Source organism: Marmota marmota, unplaced genomic scaffold, assembly GCF_001458135.2.
Source record: "Marmota marmota marmota unplaced genomic scaffold, marMar, whole genome shotgun sequence".
Lineage (NCBI taxonomy): Eukaryota > Metazoa > Chordata > Mammalia > Rodentia > Sciuridae > Marmota > Marmota marmota.
Genome location: NW_025999977.1, coordinates 26,090,054 through 26,108,978, shown reverse-complemented (window position 1 = coordinate 26,108,978; position 18,925 = coordinate 26,090,054). Strand labels below are relative to the sequence as shown.

The 18,925-nt window shown below is 34.8% G+C and overlaps 1 protein-coding gene across 6 annotated transcripts in view; it reads left to right on the top strand.

Annotated features, from left to right (window-relative positions):
• Positions 1 to 18,925, top strand: part of Plekhh2 (pleckstrin homology, MyTH4 and FERM domain containing H2) — a 109,929-nt gene that overhangs the window by 37,301 nt on the left and 53,703 nt on the right. For 4 of the 6 annotated variants that reach the window (XR_007348094.1, XM_048804463.1, XM_048804460.1 and 1 more), the window contains exons 4-9: positions 6,334 to 6,483; positions 7,630 to 7,713; positions 8,537 to 8,618; positions 12,242 to 12,427; positions 14,312 to 15,267; positions 18,244 to 18,319. Coding sequence is in view for 5 of the 6 variants with exons in the window: in XM_048804463.1 (XP_048660420.1) it covers positions 6,334 to 6,483; positions 7,630 to 7,713; positions 8,537 to 8,618; positions 12,242 to 12,427; positions 14,312 to 15,267; positions 18,244 to 18,319 (1,534 nt within the window). In the remaining variant the exon portion in view is untranslated. The remainder of the gene's footprint in view (positions 1 to 6,333; positions 6,484 to 7,629; positions 7,714 to 8,536; positions 8,619 to 12,241; positions 12,428 to 14,311; positions 15,268 to 18,243; positions 18,320 to 18,925) is intronic. The other 2 variants (XM_048804462.1, XM_048804465.1) reach the window with 2 other exon arrangements.

Here is an 18,925-nt window from a genome sequence, read left to right as displayed (position 1 = left end):
TCTCTCCCCCCTCCCTTCCTCACCCCCTATTTTTCTTTCTCTGTGATGCTGTGGATCAAACCCAGGCCCTTGCACATGCTAGCCAAGTGCCCTACTACTAAACTGTATCTCCCACCCTAAACTGACTTCTTTCACTCAACATTGTGTCTATGAAAGTCACTCATGTTGATATGTATCAGTAGTTTTATTATTGCTGAATAGTATTTTATTGTGACTATATCTCACTTTTAACCATATGGTTCCTTTTCAGCTTGGGGCTCTTATGAAGACTTATATTTGGTGGATGTATGTTTTTAGTTCTGTTGGGTATACACCTAGGAGTAGAATTGCTGGGTTATAAGTTGACAGATCTTTAATGGGTGTTAGCAAATAGTTTCTCAAAGTGAATGTGCCAGGTTGTACTTCTACAGGCAGTGTATGAGAATTCCGGTTGCTCCACCTTTTTCCAACATTTGGCATCGTTGTACTTTTACTTTTAGCCATTATGGCCAAGTTAATGTTGAAAAGAATGCAACTGTAAATTCTCCTCATTGGCTTAACAAATATGTATACACAAAACATCCCATTTCCATCATTTTGATCTGTCTTGTTTAGACCTTATCTTTTGACATCTAATAATGATCCCTGCCTAGCAAAATCAACAGATTGTTCTTACTTCCCCATTTCTCCTACCAAGATAGGAGAAGATGAATGTAGACTATAATATAAAAGAAAGCCAGTCCAAGACAATGGTAAATGCTCCCCATAAAGACATGGATTAGGCAGATTTCATGTTTAATTTCTAACTTTCTACAGTGTTTCTAGAGTACGTTATTCCCATTTGTACATGATGATTTTCTAAACACATGGAATTAAAGTCCAGTGTTTTCTTTCTTTCTTTTTCTCGTTCTTTCTGTTTTTTTAAGAGGAATGAAGAAAAGGGAGGGATATAGGGGCCAGAGGTTGTCAAAGTAAATTCCATACAAAGAAAAATAAAGATAATTTATGTTCTCTGCTTAGGGGATAGACTTAAATTGTTAACTGTGTTTAAATCCAAATTCTACCACTTATTTGACTGGAAAAGTTTCTTAATTTGATTCTTTGTTTTGTCACTCATAAAAAAAGAGCTAACTCATGTTGGCAGAGCTGATAGCCTCTGTGTTGTGTAAAGGTTTATAACATGGTGATTAAGAGCAAAGGCTCTGGAGCCAAACTGCCTGGTTCAAAATCTTCCTCCATCTCTTACCCCTTATTTGACTTGGGCCTCAGCTTCCTCTCTGTAAAGTGTTGTACAATCTATGCCTGTCCCAGAATTTTATGGAAATTGAATAGGTTGCTATGAGTAAAGTACTCGGAATGCTTCCTGGCACATAGAAGTGCTGTGTAAGTGTTAGCTATTATGAAGATTGAAGCTAATTTAAGGAAAGTGCCTGGCATGCCTTCAGCCCTCAACAGATGGTGGTGGTGGTAACACTATTAGGCTAAAAGTACAAGGGTAAAGATCTATGCTGTCCCTTTTTGTAAATATTCTTTAGTTGACGGTATTGATTACTGATATCCACACTTATAGTAGAATGAGACAATAATAGCAAAATCATTAAAGGGCACTCAAACTCTATGAGTAAAGTTTACTCTCTGTAAAATGCCTTTATCTCTTTCTGTAACCGTGGAGTGGGCCATGTATGTACATTCCTGTTTAGCCCTACAGTTGCAGTAAACATTTGTCAGTTTGTCTATTTCTCTTTCATGTCTCCCTCTCTTCTACTTTCTGACTTTGACCTTTCCTAGTGGCATTTTCTTGATCTCCACACTCATGGCTGTCTCTGTGTCTTTGTTCCACCCCATCTTTCCCTTGCTTTCCTTTTTCTTTTTGATTGCTCACATTATAGGGGAAAAAAAGAGAAAGTAATTGAGAATTGTTTTGTCTGGCCTTTTTTAAATTGGAAATTCTAAATTTATATGTGTGGCAAATTTATTTCTCGAAAATAAACTTAAGTAATTTTTATGTGATTTTAAATTAATTTTTCCTCTCAAATGTACTAGATCTAGTGGAGTTTCTTTAAAAAAAAAAGAAAGAAACAAGAACCTCATATTCTCAACCTAGGGCAAGGGAATCAAAGCATGTAGTCAATCAGGGCAGTTCATAGCCACTAACCTTAATAAGTTTAATAGGAAGAACTTATTTGAAGTTGTCCTTGAAGGTATCAGGTAAAGAGTCATTTAATTCTAGGCTGTACATGTTTAAGCAAGAGCAAACCATGATTGGTTATGTTAGACATACTGCCTTAAATTGAAAGGATAGAGAAGAATTGCAAATCTCTCATAATTTCTGTAAGCTAGCAAAATATTTGGATATTCCTCTTTGTCACAACACTCTAAATTTATTCAATGACTATTTTATTTATGCTTCAGAAAGATTTTTTTCTGTAAATACCTCAATGGATCTAAAAAATTGACAAGAAATATAAACAGAGAGCAGATGAACTCTCATACACTGATTATGTCACCTTTTTGGCCTTTGTGTTAAGTTACAGTAACTGAATCCTTAGCTATCTTTAACACTTTCCTCTTGGCCTATCTAATGTTTATGTTCCTTGAATTCAGCTTATCTTTTCATTGAACCTAAAACTTAAATGATTGTGTTTATATTAACCCAAAGGGAATGTTTCTTGACTAAAAGCAGAAGCCAGCTCAACTCTATACTTTAGCTTCATACATTTTTCTCTTTATTTATTAATGAATGGCATTATTTCTATAAGCATTAATTAAGTTGTCTGCAGAAGAAAAGATTGCACATTTGCTAGATAAATCTTGGTGACCCTTGTATTTAATACTGTAATATATCTTTATGGTCGCTTGTGAATTTTGAAAACAGTATGCATAAACCAACCCAGAACTACTTAAGGAGTAGTCTTGCGAGGCAGTGTTCAGCCCCAGGGCTTCGGAGGCCCCAGAATACTGTTTACCAAAAAAACCCAAAGAGAGAATGTGGAGAGGTTTTGGGGCATTTTATTACTCACTCCTTGGCAGTGGCAAGTTGAGATATAGTGAAGGGTGGTCCTGTGCCTACAAGCTGGGGAGATATATAGAATAGGTTGCATGTCTACTGCACATGATACTCAGATGTTTTTAGGAGTACATCCCTTTGCTTTACAACCAAGGTCACTCTTCAGATTCTCTCCCAAGAACTGGAATTAAGGGGAGTGGTCAGCTCCCCATTTCCCTCCATACCACATTCTTTTAGAGACCTTTTTATCTTAATGCAGATTTTCCTAGGCACTGATTAGTGTTTAACCAATGGGTAGAAAGGCAACAAGCAGCCCCTCCTCCCAGAAAACCTTTGTTACTCAGATTTTTAGTCTCTCCATCCCTTTGTTCCCTGTCAGAGATAATACTGGTAAAGTGTGGCCTATGGTCCCAGGTAAACCAAAATAGGTTTTCACCATCGATCACATTATTAACACCAGCTTTCTGTTGTCACCCAAGACCTCAGGTATAGAAGAGCAGTCTTACCAGTGAAGCCATCCCAGTGGCTTAGAGGTTGTCTCCCAAAAGCCAGTTGTGGGCTGGTTCTTCAGAATGTACAGGATCTGAGAACTCCAGAGTTTGTTGAATTAACCTTTTGCTGAATAGGGACTTAGGTAATCTCACGACAAGAAGGTTTGCAGGGAACTGATTAAGGAGTGTGCTGAGTGGATGCAGCCAGAGGCATGCCTAGAAATAAAGGAGGAAAGTATTAGAAATATGAAACATTCCATACTGAAGGGCATACATGTATAGGTGATTTCAAGAATTTACTTAAACCCATTTGAATTCATAGGTGTTTGTTTTTGGTCAGTCTCTGAATAGTTAAAATTCTTATATGGTTCAGGTTAAATGAATGGAAAAAGAACTTGGCTATTTTCCATATGCCGTGGGAGGATATTTTAAAAGGCTGCTTATTTTTTCTGAAAGCTTCTTAGCTTTACTGTAGACTTCTTGTTCATACTAATTACCAAGGAAGGCTGGTGAATCCTGTGAAACTTGGTCATAACAGGACCAATTGGGAAGTGGGTTGCCTGTAACTATTTTGTGATCTCTTTCCCTAAGAAATTTTGCACATTTCCCAATATTTTTCTTGCCTGGGAAAGTTATTTTTCTAAAAGTAACAACCAAACTAAAAAGTTTAGATAGCAAAGATGCATCCAAGAGTTCAATGGATTAGACAAAGGGGAATGAAAGGAAGGGAGAGGGGATATGATTAGGAAAGACAGTAGAAATGAATCAGACATAACTTTCCCATGTTCATGTATGAATACATGACCAGTGTAACTTCACATCATGTACAATCACAAAAATGGGATGCTAATTTGAATGTTATAATATGTGTATACATAATATGTCAAAATATACTCTACTTCATGTATATACAAAAAGAACAAATAAAAATTTTTTTTAAAAGATGGATCCAAGGAGCTCTGCAGCATTCATTGTAAAGTGAATTCAATTATCAAATCCTAGTCATCATTGTCCAGAACCTAGACTGAAATAGGTTTGGCACTTGCCAGTAATAATAGGGAAATTTTATGTGATGACCCAATGTCTGGAGGGTGGCTTGCTCAGATATAATAAAAGGAGACTATAGCTGAGGGTCTGGTAATATTTATTTCTGTTCTTATTCAATTACTTAGGTTTTTCTTGAAGTTCATCTTCTATTATTATGTCCTCAGAGGAGAACAACCATTTTGGACTTGGCTGTACTCTTCTCTCCTTGCTCCAGAGTACCCTATGTACAGCTGGAAATGCATCTTCATATTGACTCTTGGTTTTTCTTGTCCTGCTTGGGCTGTTGATCATGACATGGACCTTTGTCTTTGATACAAATCTTAATCCTTCAGCTCAAGCAGAAAACCCACTCTATTATGTTAAAGAATCTAAATTAAAGATAATTGAAATTATCATTTGAATACTAGAATATGTTTTTCCTCCTATTTTTTAATCTGCTTTTATTTTCATAGTTTCTAACCATGTGGGTAGTATTTAAGTAGAATAATTTGGCATCTAAATTGAATTGGCATTTATACTGTGAATCCTCAGATGAAACTTGGTATTCACAGTTATAAGAATAAAATCAAACCAACCTTTACACCTTTCACCTGAAACATCTAATTAGTCAAATACTTTGAACATTGAGTAAGGATTCATTTTGAATTTTCAGAGATAATTAATTTCTCAAATGCTTTCACTTTATTGCTAAAATTACATTCTTAGCTATTTGGAATATATGAATAAAACTCTTTAGTACAGTCCTCAATTCTTTATTTTCTTTCTTGCTATCCTTAACACCTCCCTTTTTTAGACCTTATAAAGTCTGGTGAGACTTCCAATCAAGGAATAGGTCTGTGATTCACAGAAAGGTAAAATAAAAGAAACAGCTACAAAGTGGTATCAGTAAAATTGAAACTTCCCTATGAATTAGATAGACTTATATAATCCATATGGCCAGCAACAATCAGGTTTGCAGACGTGTCCTAAGACGTCATACTTCTGAATGTGTTTTGTAGAAAATCCAATCAGGGCCAATCTCTTAGATGTTAAAATTGAAGCACTTCCCACCCTCCAGCCTCATACCTGTTAATCTTACCAACTCTTTGACTTACTGTATGATTTTTACCTACTTATTACTATTTTTTATCCCTCTTTACCATTAGAATGTAATTTCCATGCAAGATATTTGGGTCTGTTTTATGATTCCTTTTCAGGTACTGAAATAGGCTTGGCACTTGCCAGGTATTCAATGAGCAATGGTGAAGTGAATGAATCAATAAGCCCTCACTAAGTGCCTTTTCCTACCTATTATTCTTGTTTTTTTAAATTTTTTAAATGATTTTGTCATTTGAGGGCTCAAAGTTTCTCTTTTCTTTTCCACTGAGCATTTCTTTTTCATCTAAGTTTCAGTTTTCCCCCAAAATGTGTTATACCAGGTCATCTGGTTTGAGTTTTATCTCACTGCTCACATTTTTAATTTATATTCCTACCTTGTTTAGAATATGAAAAAAAATGAGGGCTAGAAACTTGCTGCTTCTATATAAACACTTTTGTGTATTGTCACTGCTCTAGTAAGCATATACGTTATGTTATAGCAATATTCACATCATCTCCTGTGTATCCTTATGTACCCCAAAAGTACAACTGCCTGACAGAATAGTCTTTATAATTTGTAACTTTTAAATACATTAACAATTCCTGTTTCATATTTTCATTTTATTATGATACCTTTTAGGAATCTATATAATTTTATAGTAAAATTCTAAGTTTCATATTATGATAAATTTAATTTAATTTTAATTTTAACATTTTATTCTCTCAATTTAGGTACAAGTTATGGAACAGAAATTAAAAGCAGCTAATATTCAAACCAGTGAATCAGAGACAAGGTTATATAAAAAATGTCAAGACCTGGAGTCTCTACTACAGGAAAAAGATGACATCATTCAAAATTTGGAACTGCAATTTGAAGAGCAGGTAGGAAAATTTTAATCATCAAAGACTTATAAATGTGTGTACTCATTTGTGCATAAACACAAAGATTAAAAGGAGTCTAAATTTCTAAATGTGGAGGAAAAATCTTACTTAAGTCAACCCACAGGATTGTATCACATGTGCTGGTGAAAGGTTAAGGTAAAATGGCATTTGCTTTAAGTCCAGGGTGAGTCCAGGCAAGATCTGGCACTTTTTAGACGGGACAGTGTTCTTTCACATTCAGACTTTAGAATTTATGTGTACAGTTTAAGTAGGAAATACTTAGTTATCAGCAGGCATTATGTCCCTAAAATGTTTGTAATCAATTTTGTTTTAGATTGTTACAGTGTTGGAAATATTTATAGAACATTGTATTTTATATATTTATGTTTGACACTAATCCTTCTGCTTAGAAATGTATACACTGTTTTAAACCACTACTATTGAGATCAAGTACAGAAGTTTATTTTAGATTTTTATTACAAAAATTGTGTTAGGGTCATTTACTTAAGTAGTCATTTAATGTAATTTAAATATGACCATTATGACATTATTTTGTTATGTACATTAAATTGTTGTTTATTTTCAGCATTTTTTTTATTTCTCTGGGGATTAGTATTTCTTTGTTAGTGGTTTGCCTCTTTATACCAACCTCCAGTCCCCGCCCATTGTAATTTACATAATAACCATATTCCCGGTAGTTTTGTGATCATAACCAGATTTTAAGGTTGGTGAACTAGACTTTTTCAGTGTATATTTTTCCTGGGTCTTTTTTAAATTAATGCTTGAGGGCGATCTAGCCATGCTAGCAGATTTTTAGTCTCCTCTCCCTAACCTACCTGGTTGACCCTGTTCTACTGTTCCAGAAATGTTTATTTTATTGATATATTCAATGTATTGACTTCAGTGTGTTGATCATTCAAAGAACGGGAAGAACAGTTATTAAAACTAGCAATGTTTGCATCTATCTCTGTGGATTCTTATTGTATTTGCTGGATAACTTTTCTCTTTTAAAAATCTGATAATTTGCAGGTAGATGTCCTAAATCTGAGACAGGTTTTAAGTGGATTTGTCTTGCATATTATCAGGTAACATTTCTGGACCACTGAGTTTATGTTTGAATTAAACAAATTGCAAATGTTATTTCAGAAACAAATAAGAATCCAAGAAGCTAAAATAATAGAAGAGAAAGCAGCTAAGATCAAAGAATGGGTAACAGTTAAGTTAAATGAGGTATTTGTTACTATATTTTTTCTTTTCTTTTCTTTTACTTTATTCTTTTTTTTAGTAGGTAAACAATCAGAATATACAATCATCTGAGTGAAACAAAAAATTCAAATCAGTTGATGGTGCTGCTCTCTTTGGGTAAACCTGAGATAGGTAGCTTTTATTTTAACATCCATTGTATTTCAAAAATTAAACAATTGATAGACACCTGATGATCAGTGTAAATAGTCTCACTCTAATTACTTAATTTTAGTTCTAATTAGTTAATTTTAAATAATTATAGAGCATATCTGTATATATTATAAAATTAATATGTTTGGTATCTGAAGTACAGATTAAATACTGAAATAGTTTGGTTTCAAATAATTTTACAGTGGAAAAAGCTTAGGGGGGCCAGGCACAGTGGCACATACCTGTAATCCCAATAGCTCTTGAAGCTGAGGCAGGAGGATCAAGAGTTCAAAGCCACCCTCAGCAAAGGCGAGGTGCTAAGCAACTCAGTGAGATTCTGTCTCTAAATAAAATACAAAATAGGGCTGGGGATGTGGCTCAGTGGTTGAGTGATCCTGAGTTCAATCCCCAGTACCAAAAAAAAAAAAAAAAACTTAGGGGTTGAAAAGTTGCAAAACTCTCAGTTGTGGAAAAATTAACATTGGTGCCATAATTATCTAGTTTGATAGCCTATGATGATAAATACATATATTTGCATGTCATTTTATTTTACTGCATTTTGGAGTAATGACACTTCAATGTTTTCTAAATATAATTATTTATAGCATGCTTTAGAAATGTTATTCCTATGTAAGAGAATATCACTGTGTTGTTTTAGCTGGAATTGGAGAATCAGAATCTTCGTTTGATCAACCAAAACCAAACTGAAGAGATAAAAGCACTACAGTCAAAACTACAAGGTATAAACATTTTCAACAAGATAGCCTAGTTGGATTTATTTGGCTATATAGGATTTACTATTTTTTACTTATGATTTAAAGATTTTATTATAATTATAGTATTAGGAATTATTTTCATGAAATGAAGGAATTTCCAAACAAACCAGAACTCAAGTGAATGTAGCCAAGTGAATGTTGGCCCTAAATGTGGAAGGTGATGATATACAAGTTTACCAAACTTGTTACTACATAGGTTAAAAAAACATGGACAGCTAGTAATTTTGCCTTTTTCTATTCTAAAAGGCATTTAATTTGTCCCCATAGTAAGTTGCATGGAGTTGAACTTACTGAAAGTATTATTTATTATATTAGCCCAGGATGTCAGGGATTATGGACAGTGTATACCAATAATGATGGTGTTTTGGTCCTTCCAACCCATGTCATACTCTATCTCCTGGTTTTCTTGGAAGAACACAGAAGACCTATGAATCCAGATAGTAGATTATAAATATTTGTATTAGGGGTATGTACTTCAAAAGGCCAAGAATACTCTGGCCTCTGAAAGAAAAGTCTTTTTTAGTGGGGATTAAGGAATCATGGACATGGTACACCTGTATTTGCATGGAGGACTTTGGAGAAAGCTCCTTGGCTTGATATGTGTCCCTGAAAATGACATTAACCTCCAGAGCTCTTTACAACTTTTGACTATTTACAAATATTAAATCCAAATGAATATTGGCTACTCTTCAGATAATTCATAACAATATTTTATAGGCTCAAAAGTAACTTTTCGGACTGGGGTTGTGGCTCAGTGGTGGAGTGCTCGCCTAGAATGCTTGAGGCACTGAGTTCGATAGTCAGCACCACATAAATGTAAAATAAAGATATTGTGTCCACTTAAAACTAAAAAATAAATAAAAAGTAACTTTTCATAATGTAAAAATTGGTAAATGGTTAGACCACATATTTCGTCTTTTGAGCTATAAATCAGCACTTTTTAATAGAACTTTCTGTGATTAAAGAAATATTCTTTACTTGTGCTGTCCAATATGATGACCACTAGCCACATATAACTATTGAGATTAAAGAACTTTCATTAATCATGAAGTATGACTCTTGTGACTGAAGAACTGAATTTTAAATTTTACTTAATTTGAATTGATTTAAATCACCATATTGAACAGCACAGCTAGACATTAGTGAACAACCTGAAAAGTATAAACTAATTTGAAAATTTCATTTCAGGTATATTTGCTTTAAAAATCAGTTGTTATTTTCAATTTTGCTTTGTATCCTAGTTTTCAACAGTGATTGAAATTCTTACAACCTGAGTGTTTTGAGCAGAATTTGATGATGTGAATAAATTCTTTGGATTTTCCAATACATGGGGTTACTTGCTTTTAACTTTAAAACCAAAGGTTGCGTAGTGTCACTATCATTGATTGAGATTTTCTTAGTACACTATTCTAGTGAAAGTCACTCAATTGCACATCAGGTTGAAAAAGAGGTGAATCCAGCAAGGTGTAGTATGATTTATGCTTATACTACATGACCTAGTATAGAGGTTTTAAAACTTTGTTTAGCAATGGAATCCTTAAAAGGAGGAAAATTATGTAGAATTTGAGCAGGTAAAAAAGGTAAAAGCAGTGTTGGATGATGATGGTCCAGAATTCTGCAAACTTGGCCTTTTCCATGCCTCTTTTTGCATCCTCTGGGTCTCACAAAATGCACTGGGAAAATATTGGTATGGTAGGAAGAACATGGGCTTTGAAGAGAGCTTTAATGCCTTACTGCTTAATAACTATTGTATCTCCAGAACATTTTTTTACATTAGTAAAATTGCAATTATAATAGTGCCTTCTGATTTCATGTAGGAATATATAGACTTATTGATTACAGGGCATTTTGTTATTGTATATTAATACCTACTTGGTATAATTTTCTCTACTTGTATGACAAAAAAAAAAAAGTGCCTCCATGGCTGATCTGTAGTTCCATATTTAGAATTAAAGTTTCAGATTTGTGTGACATTTACCCTTATTGAAATAGATTGAACATACTAGGCCCACTAAAAATTGTTGTTTTTTCCGATTTTTATTTTTATTTTTTAGTACCAGGGATTGAACACAGGGACCCTTAACCATTGAGCCATATCCCCAGCCTCTTTTTTATATTTTTCTATATTTTCTTTAGAGACAGGACCTCGCTGAGCTGCTAAGGCTGACTTTGAACTTCTGATCCTCCTACCTCAGCCTCCTAAGTCACTGGGATTACAGGCTTGTGCCATTGCACAAGCTCTGATATTCTTGACTTGAAATTTTTTGTCTTCATTGGCCGCCTCTTAGATTTTATAGACTAAGAGATACTGATCATTGGAAACTAGGCTTGGAGTGGAGAAAAAATATATGCTAAATATAAGGTGGTATTTAAAAAATATATATGCATGTACATTTGTCCCTCAGTATCCATAATGGATTGATCCTAGGATCCCTGTAGATACTGGAATCTGAGAATGCTCAAGTCCCTTATTTAAAATGGCACAGTATTTACATATAGTCTATGCACCTCCTTCTATAATTTTAATCATTTCTGGATTGCTTATAATACCTAATACAATATAAATGTTTGTAAATATTAGTTATACTGTATTGTTTAAGGAATAATAAGAAAAACATCTATACATGTTCACTACAGAGGCAGTCTTTGTTCAGAATATTTTTTTATCTACAGTATATTGAGTCCACAGATATGAAATCCATGGATACAGAGGATCAAAAGTATGCAACCATTACAATCTTATTGTGAATTAGTTCTGTGAGAGATGATCAACACAAAAACATTAAAAGATACATCTAAAAGAACATAATATATAAAGATATCTTTCTTATCCACTGCTTAATTATCAGTTGCTACTTAGCTTATCCCTTTGTCCAGAGTGAAGAATTTCATTTTTGGAAACTCTTCTCTCTAGGATCTCCATGATTTTGATCTTACAAGCAAGAGTTTAAAGGTCCTAGAGGTGAATTAAATCCATGATTAGGTGAATTACTGTACAAACTTTCTAAATTTTATATTGCCCCTTTTTTTCCCCTAACAAAGTGATTAAGGTTCTTTATGTTGTGATCACCATGAAGCAAACCCCTCCATCTGCTGCCTTCTCATTATTGAAAACTAAGATAAGCAAAAATCATTACAGTGATCAAGTGATATTTGTACCAATGGTAATCTATATTTCCTTTGGTTGTTTTGGCAACCAGTACCTCAGACAATGGCATTATCACATAATTTTTAACCAATATTAACTAGTATTTAACAATACTTGACTTTTTAAGAAACTGTAATGCTCTAGTTATTTATAATCAGGTTTTAGTTTGTGTTTCTTGTTTTTATTTGACAACTGCTCTTAAAGGGATTTGTTTTCTCTCTGGAGTCAAGAAAATATTTTGGATATTCAAAATACAAAAAAACAGACCCATGATGCTTAACAATGGGGCTCCTGTGTTACTGTGCCTAAATTATGATAAACTTGAGACTTTTTTCCTAATGTAAAGAGTAATTTGTCTTAAAGTTTTTATATGCTTTTTTTATGTTTAACAAATTGGCATAAAAAATTCAGATCTTAATTTTGATTAATGACCTTTTAGAAGTTCAAGGTAAGAAGTCATCCATGGTTTCCACACCAAAACTTTTGGAAGGGCAGCGCCTGAGCAATTTGAAGTTTGGGTGCTTTTTATCCCGAGCAAAGAGTCCTCCCCAAGTAGTGAAATCTGAGGAAATGAGCAAGATATCTTCTAAAGAATCTGAGTCCACAGAAGGAAAAAAGACAGAAGGTATTTATGGACCACAGCAAGTTACTTTTGCATTTTTTTTTAAGAAGGAAAAATCATTTACTATGGTTAATTCAAATACAGCTAAATTTTTTTTCTGATAACTTTGATGCTTTATAAGAATATTTCCAATGAGCAATATAGCGTTGAACTTTGTATATCTGATTATTTTGTCTTCTGAGGGTTTTAGCCAGGGTGCACAAGAAAAATTGATTTTTCTCATCTTAACATTTTTCCTTGCAGCAGACAGAAGTAATACTTAAATTTTAAAGTTTACAATATTCCCCTCAAGGTACTTGGTTTAGCTGAGTTTCAGATTAGAATATTTTTATTCATTATTTATTGAAAATATTGAAAATTACCTAATATTAAACATGAAATTAATTCTGGCCTAGCAAACTTATAAACAAACAAACACTAGGAAATAATAATAAAATGAGTGCTTTGATTTTCCGTTTGCTGCTTCAAAGAGGAAAATATCTGCCTACATGTTTAGACCCAGTGTCCTGTGTGCAGATTTCTATTCCTCCCGGTGTTTTACAGCCTCTCTTAATTTTGCTTTGTTGTGCAGCTGCTGGCTTTGACTCTCCCAGTGCAATCATTTTTGTTGGCTTTTTCCAAATATTTTAGCCAGGTTTGATCTCCTTTCAGTTCCAATTATCTTCTTCCAAAGGAGAAAAATTACAGCTCTTACAAGCTGTCCCTCTGCTGGGTTATGACATTTTGAAAACAACATGTTTTTCCAATCAGAAGGCCACTGAGCTACTTATTGTCTCACCCTCCTTGAATTTGCTTTGCTTTCTCAAGAAGCCATTTCCATCTCCTTCCCATTGTCTAGCAGTTGAGCACAGCCAAGGTTGTCTGTACCAGAACTCTGGCCCACAAACTACCTGATGCAAACTTGCAGGATGTGTTTGTTCAGCCTCTAAGGTTCTCTGACTGTGAAGATCATATGTATGTTTTCAAAGCTCCTTTTCTGCTTTTCAGTCTAAAGTTTTAATTCACTGTCCATGAAGATCGTGGTGTATTTTATTAAGTTATAAATAAAAATAAGCTATATCTAAAGACATGTTCAATGAATATTATTATAAAAACATATTTTGTAGTTATGATTAAACAAAGTAAAGCAAACTTTTTTTTTCAAACTTTTTCTGTATATGTTTTCCTCATGATATTACATATTTCATTACTGAAGTTTGGGCACCAAGTTTATTTCTTATAGTTTTGTGTTTAGTATGTCTTGATTTACTTTATGATAATTTTGAAATTTAGTGGAAAAGAGGGTCATCTTTTTTTGCTTCTAAAATGGAAATCATGGTATTCATTGTTTTTTGGGGGATGACTATTTTTGTAGTCAAAATTGCTCTATATTACATTTTGCTTTTTTTATTATGTCTGTCAAGTTTGTTCCCCAATATATTCTTTGTAGAGACCAATTTAATCTTAATACAATTATATTGAGTTGTAAGACTCTGTTTTTGTTCATTTGTAGTACTGGGGATTAAACCCAGGGCTTTGTGCATGCTAGGCAAATGCCCTGCCTCTGAGCTGCATCCCTAGCCCTTTATATTTTATTTTGAGATAGCCTCTCTCTAAATTGCCCAGACTGGCTTTAAATTGAGATCCTCCTGCTTTAGCTTCTCAAGTAGCTGGGATTATACACATGTGCCATCACATCTGCCTCTGGGCTTTATGTTTTATATTAAGCTAGGGTTTCAAACTTTTATTTTAAAAAAAGATATTAAAAAAAGACAAATGGTAATTTAAATTAACCTTATTCATATGATATGAAATTACTAGTCTTCAGAGCATAGTTACATAAAGCTACATGTATGGGAAGTTTTTATTATTAAAGGCAGCGTACCAATATATTGTATACTTTTCTAGAAATGGAAATTCTGGAGAAGTCTGTTGATAACCCAGTTCAAGAAAATGAGAGAGGCCAGAGAACCTTGCATAAAACCCCTTGTGTCTCAGAACAGAATAGGAAAACAAGAGTAAGTTTTGCAATGGATGATAACGTATGCAAGAATTCTGAGGCTCCCGGAAGTGACTGGAGTTCTGATGAGGAAGATGAGAACAAAGAAATGTCCAAGTCCAGGAGCATGTCCAGACTTTCTAGTCACACCTCAGAGGAAGGTGTCCCATGTGGCAGGATAGGGAGCGAAGCGTACTTGACAGCGTCTGATGACAGCAGCTCTGTATTTGAAGAAGAAACTTTTGGTGTAAAGAGACCAGAACACAAGAAGCTGTATTCTTGGCAACAGGAGGCCCAGTGGAAAGCTCACAATAATCTTCTTGGAAAGGGAAATTCTGAATCAAGTAAAAAGGAGCACGACAGTGATGAATTGAATAAAAAATTTCAATCCCAGCGATTGGATTATTCATCCTCATCAAGTGAGACCAACACCCCAAGCCCTATTTTGACCCCTGCTTTAACACCAAAGCATTCTAACACACTCACTGGAAAAGGAACACAGTTAGTGTGTTCATCACACCTATCACCCTCAAGGTTAAGGATTCCTAATGTTTTCAGCATAAGTGTAGCACTCACCAAAAGGCACCTAAGCCAACCACAGTTAAGTTCTGACAGGACGTTTGGTACGAACAGAAATGCTATAAGCATGATACGACCCCTGAGACCTCAGGAAACCGATCTGGATCTGGTTGATGGTGACAGCCCAGAAATTTTAGAGAATATGGACACGAGTTGTGAGGATGGATTGTTCTGCTCTGACTCCATGGAATCTACTCATCCAGATGAGCAAGAAACCTGTGACTCAGCAAAGAAGGCTGCGGGTGGCAAACCTCCCACTCCTCCCCTGCACCGGTTTCCATCTTGGGTAATTATATTCCCGTGTGCATCATATACATAGTGGTTTTTTTCCCCCTCAACGCACATATTCACGTTTTACTTTCTGAATCTTTTCAAACCCAACTTTGCTCTGGGAATTTCTGGTTTTCAAAATACAATTTCCCCTTCTTTCTCTCTTTTTGTTTATTTTTTTGTTTTTTTCGAGCAGGGGCTCACTAAGTACTTAACCTAAAGCCTCACTAAATTGCTGAAGATGACTTTGAACTTTTGATCCTTCTGCCTCAGCTTCCCAAGTAGCTGGAATTACAGGCATGTCCCACTACACCCAGCTTCAATTTCCTCTTTTCTTCCCTCACTTATGTTCTGAACCAAATGAGAAACAAGCAGATAGAGATCAAAATGTTACCATATTTACTGATAAGTTAGTTTTAGAAAATTGGTGGGCAAATAAACTTTTCAGTGCTGGACTTTGGAATTTACTAGACTTATTCACCCAGGCCCAGGCATCTCTGGACCATTTCAGGTTTCCTCCAGTGAGTTGGTGCCCTGCTAAGAATAGATGATCTGGAGAAATAGTGCAGGTGTTTGGTTCCTGTGGGAGCTACTTCTCAGGAGAAAGCTGCTGGCTGTGCATGCTAAGGAGAAGTTGAATGGGTAGAGGGACATCAAGGTATTTAATTACTAGAAGTGCTTTCATATAAAAGAAAAAATCAGAGGATAGGGAAGAAGGGGTTTCCTTTAACTGTGATTCTTTTGGGTAGATTCTGAACCAGGACATTGAACTCCAATTGGACAACAGTTTTTTTAACATAATCGTTTACTTGACTGGCTCAAGAAAAGTTTCATTTTATTCCCCATGAGCTTTTAAATCCATTGCTTTAACCAAAGCATCTCCCTACATATCTAGAATGGATTGAATCCTCTTCTATTAAGGCATTGACCATTACCACAGTAATTAACCTGTCAATTGTGAGCTACTTCTTAGGAATAGCTATCTGTATTGCTAGATGAAAAAAAAAAATTCTTCCTATATTTGAAACAAAGTGAATTGGTCTATTTTATAGATTTAAGTTGCCCTTACATATTGGCACAATTTAACCTTTTTTTTTTTTTTTTAAGATACTGTAAGTGCTTTTTTTTTTTAATTTTTTTATTGTTGGTTGTTCAAAACATTACATAGTTCTTGATATATCATATTTCACACTTTGATTCAAGTGGGTTATGAACTCCCATTTTTACCCCGTATACAAATTGCAGAACAATTTAACCTTTTGCCTTCAGAGAAACATGTAGGTTGTCAGATCTTTTGGTTTATGGAGCCATGTTCTTTTATAATTTAGTAACCACCCCAGTTATGTGCAAATTAGGATAGCCATGTTTTCTCAGTAAAATCCACACCTTGAGATGTATCTGCTTTTATTTGCTTCTAAGAGAACATTTTATTTTGGTATCACGTGAAACATTCTGTAGTATATTACTAAATTCTGGATGGCACCAAAAGAGTAGACATTAACAGCATGTCATCTCTGGAATGCCAGTTATGTTGCCCTTTAGGTAGTCAGAAATTGAAATTTTGCCACGGAGATTTTCAGGCATTTAGGTTAGTCTTTCAAGTTTGTTTTATTTGGCAAACCATTTTACTACATTTTTGCCCTTCTCCCATCCCCTCCTCTTTGAAGCTATTCATTCAGTCCTGGGGGGATGGGGAGAATAGCATTGCCTTTCAAAAGCCTTTCAACAGACTGGCTAAGTTTGAGATTTAATTTCTGTTTCTCAGGTATTTTCAGGCTTCAAGGAAAAGATGTGTTCTAGTTGTCTCTGTAAGAGTTCATTTTAAGGCAATCCCTATCCCTAGTGAATTGAATATCATTCAAAATGCAGTGGTCACTCTGGTAGGACAACCTGTGATTCAGCAGCCCCTCAGATAGTCAACGCCCTAAAAGGAAGTGCCAGCCGTTTGCCCTCTCTGCAGCGGCTCAGCCTGTCCTCTCATCCGCAGTGATTCTCTTTCCACTTTTCTTCCTGCTTACCTACTCTCTCCCACTCTCCTGTGGCCTCTTACTGCCTCCCGTCTCCTGTTTAGTGCCTTATCTGTCTTTCTGACCTGCCTGTTTTGCTGTTAGTCTCCGTAACTGGCTTAGATTCGTTAAGTCAGCTGCTCTTCAATCTAAAGTGCTCCTAAAGATCAGCGATCTTATGCCAGTTTCCTCTTGAGCCACTTGCAGGAGGCATTGGTTGCCCGCTAGATGGTGGCCCAGCCAAATGGGTCCAAATTAGATGCATTACAAAATTCAGAATGTGGTGATCCATGCATTAGCAGCCACCTGGGGTCTTTTTTCTCACAGGAGCAGGGCTAATAACCTTTTTGGTAGCAAGTCTAGAGATCTCTCTTAGAGAAGAGGAGAAAACAAAATAACCAACTTTTAGAACAAGGTAATGTTATAAATTCCATTGCAATTTTCATTACTTGACCTCAGGTATTTTTCTACTTGATTGAAATGTATGTTGAAGTAAGAAGATGATGGCATTTAATCCTCCTCTAGCTATGCTTTCTGACTTCAAGTTTTTTTCTTTCTTTCACCATGTTCCAGAATGATTGAATAACAAAGAATGTGTTTATGTGTAATCAATGATTGTGAATAGTTTCTGTTTCATATTATGGCCATTCAAGATTTTTCCTTTTAAAAATTTACCCATTTTCTAAAATGGTAGACTATTAGAGATGGTGTTTACCTATAATGATGAATAAACTTCTCTTACTTGCTCCCTGTATCTTCAAAAGAATTTAAATTATCAAGCAAAAATTTGGGAACTAATAATGGAGTAACAAAGAGATGGTAACAAATATCTACATTACTATTCACTGTGGCCTGTTTTATTGGTACTAAGTTCTATAATAATTCTGTCTTCTAGTGAATTTTAACAACCAATGAAAAACATATATATTGAAAGTAATCGTTTCTTCTTTTTAAACATCCTATTCAAATCTCTTTCTTTACATTAGGAAAGCAGAATTTATGCTGTAGCCAAATCAGGCATTCGAATGTCTGAGGCGTTCAGTATGGAAAATGTTAATAAAAGTAAGTGCTTTTGCATGCTATAACATGGGTGAGCCTTGAGGATGTCATGCTAAGTGATTGATAGCGCAATACAAACACATGAGACAGGTGCAGAAAGGTGGATACTGTAAGATTTCACTCTAGGGAGTTAGCCAGTGTGGAATGGTGGTTACCAAGGGCTAGGAGGGGTGGGGAAAGTAGATTTGTGGTTTGATGGTTTTAGAATTTCAGATTTGTAAGATGAAGAAGTTCTAGAGTGAATGTGAATATACTTCACACTATAGTGCACTTAAAAATGGTTAAGATGGGCGGGGGTGACATTGTGGCTCGAGTTTGCCAAGCATGTGCGAAGCTCTGGGTTCAATCCTCAGCACCACATAAAAATGAATAAATAAACTAAAGGTATTGTGTCCAACTACAACTAAAAAATAAATATTAAAAATGATTAAGATGGTAAATTTTATTTGATGTGCTTTTTTACCACAATAAAAAAGTTCTTTTTAAAGTTTGTGATTTTGTATTGCTATTTCATAGCCAACAACTTCCCAAATGTCTAATGTTATCTAAAAATAAATCAAATTATTTAAACTTTGAGAAGATGATTTCAAAGGTTGCTGACTTATGTTT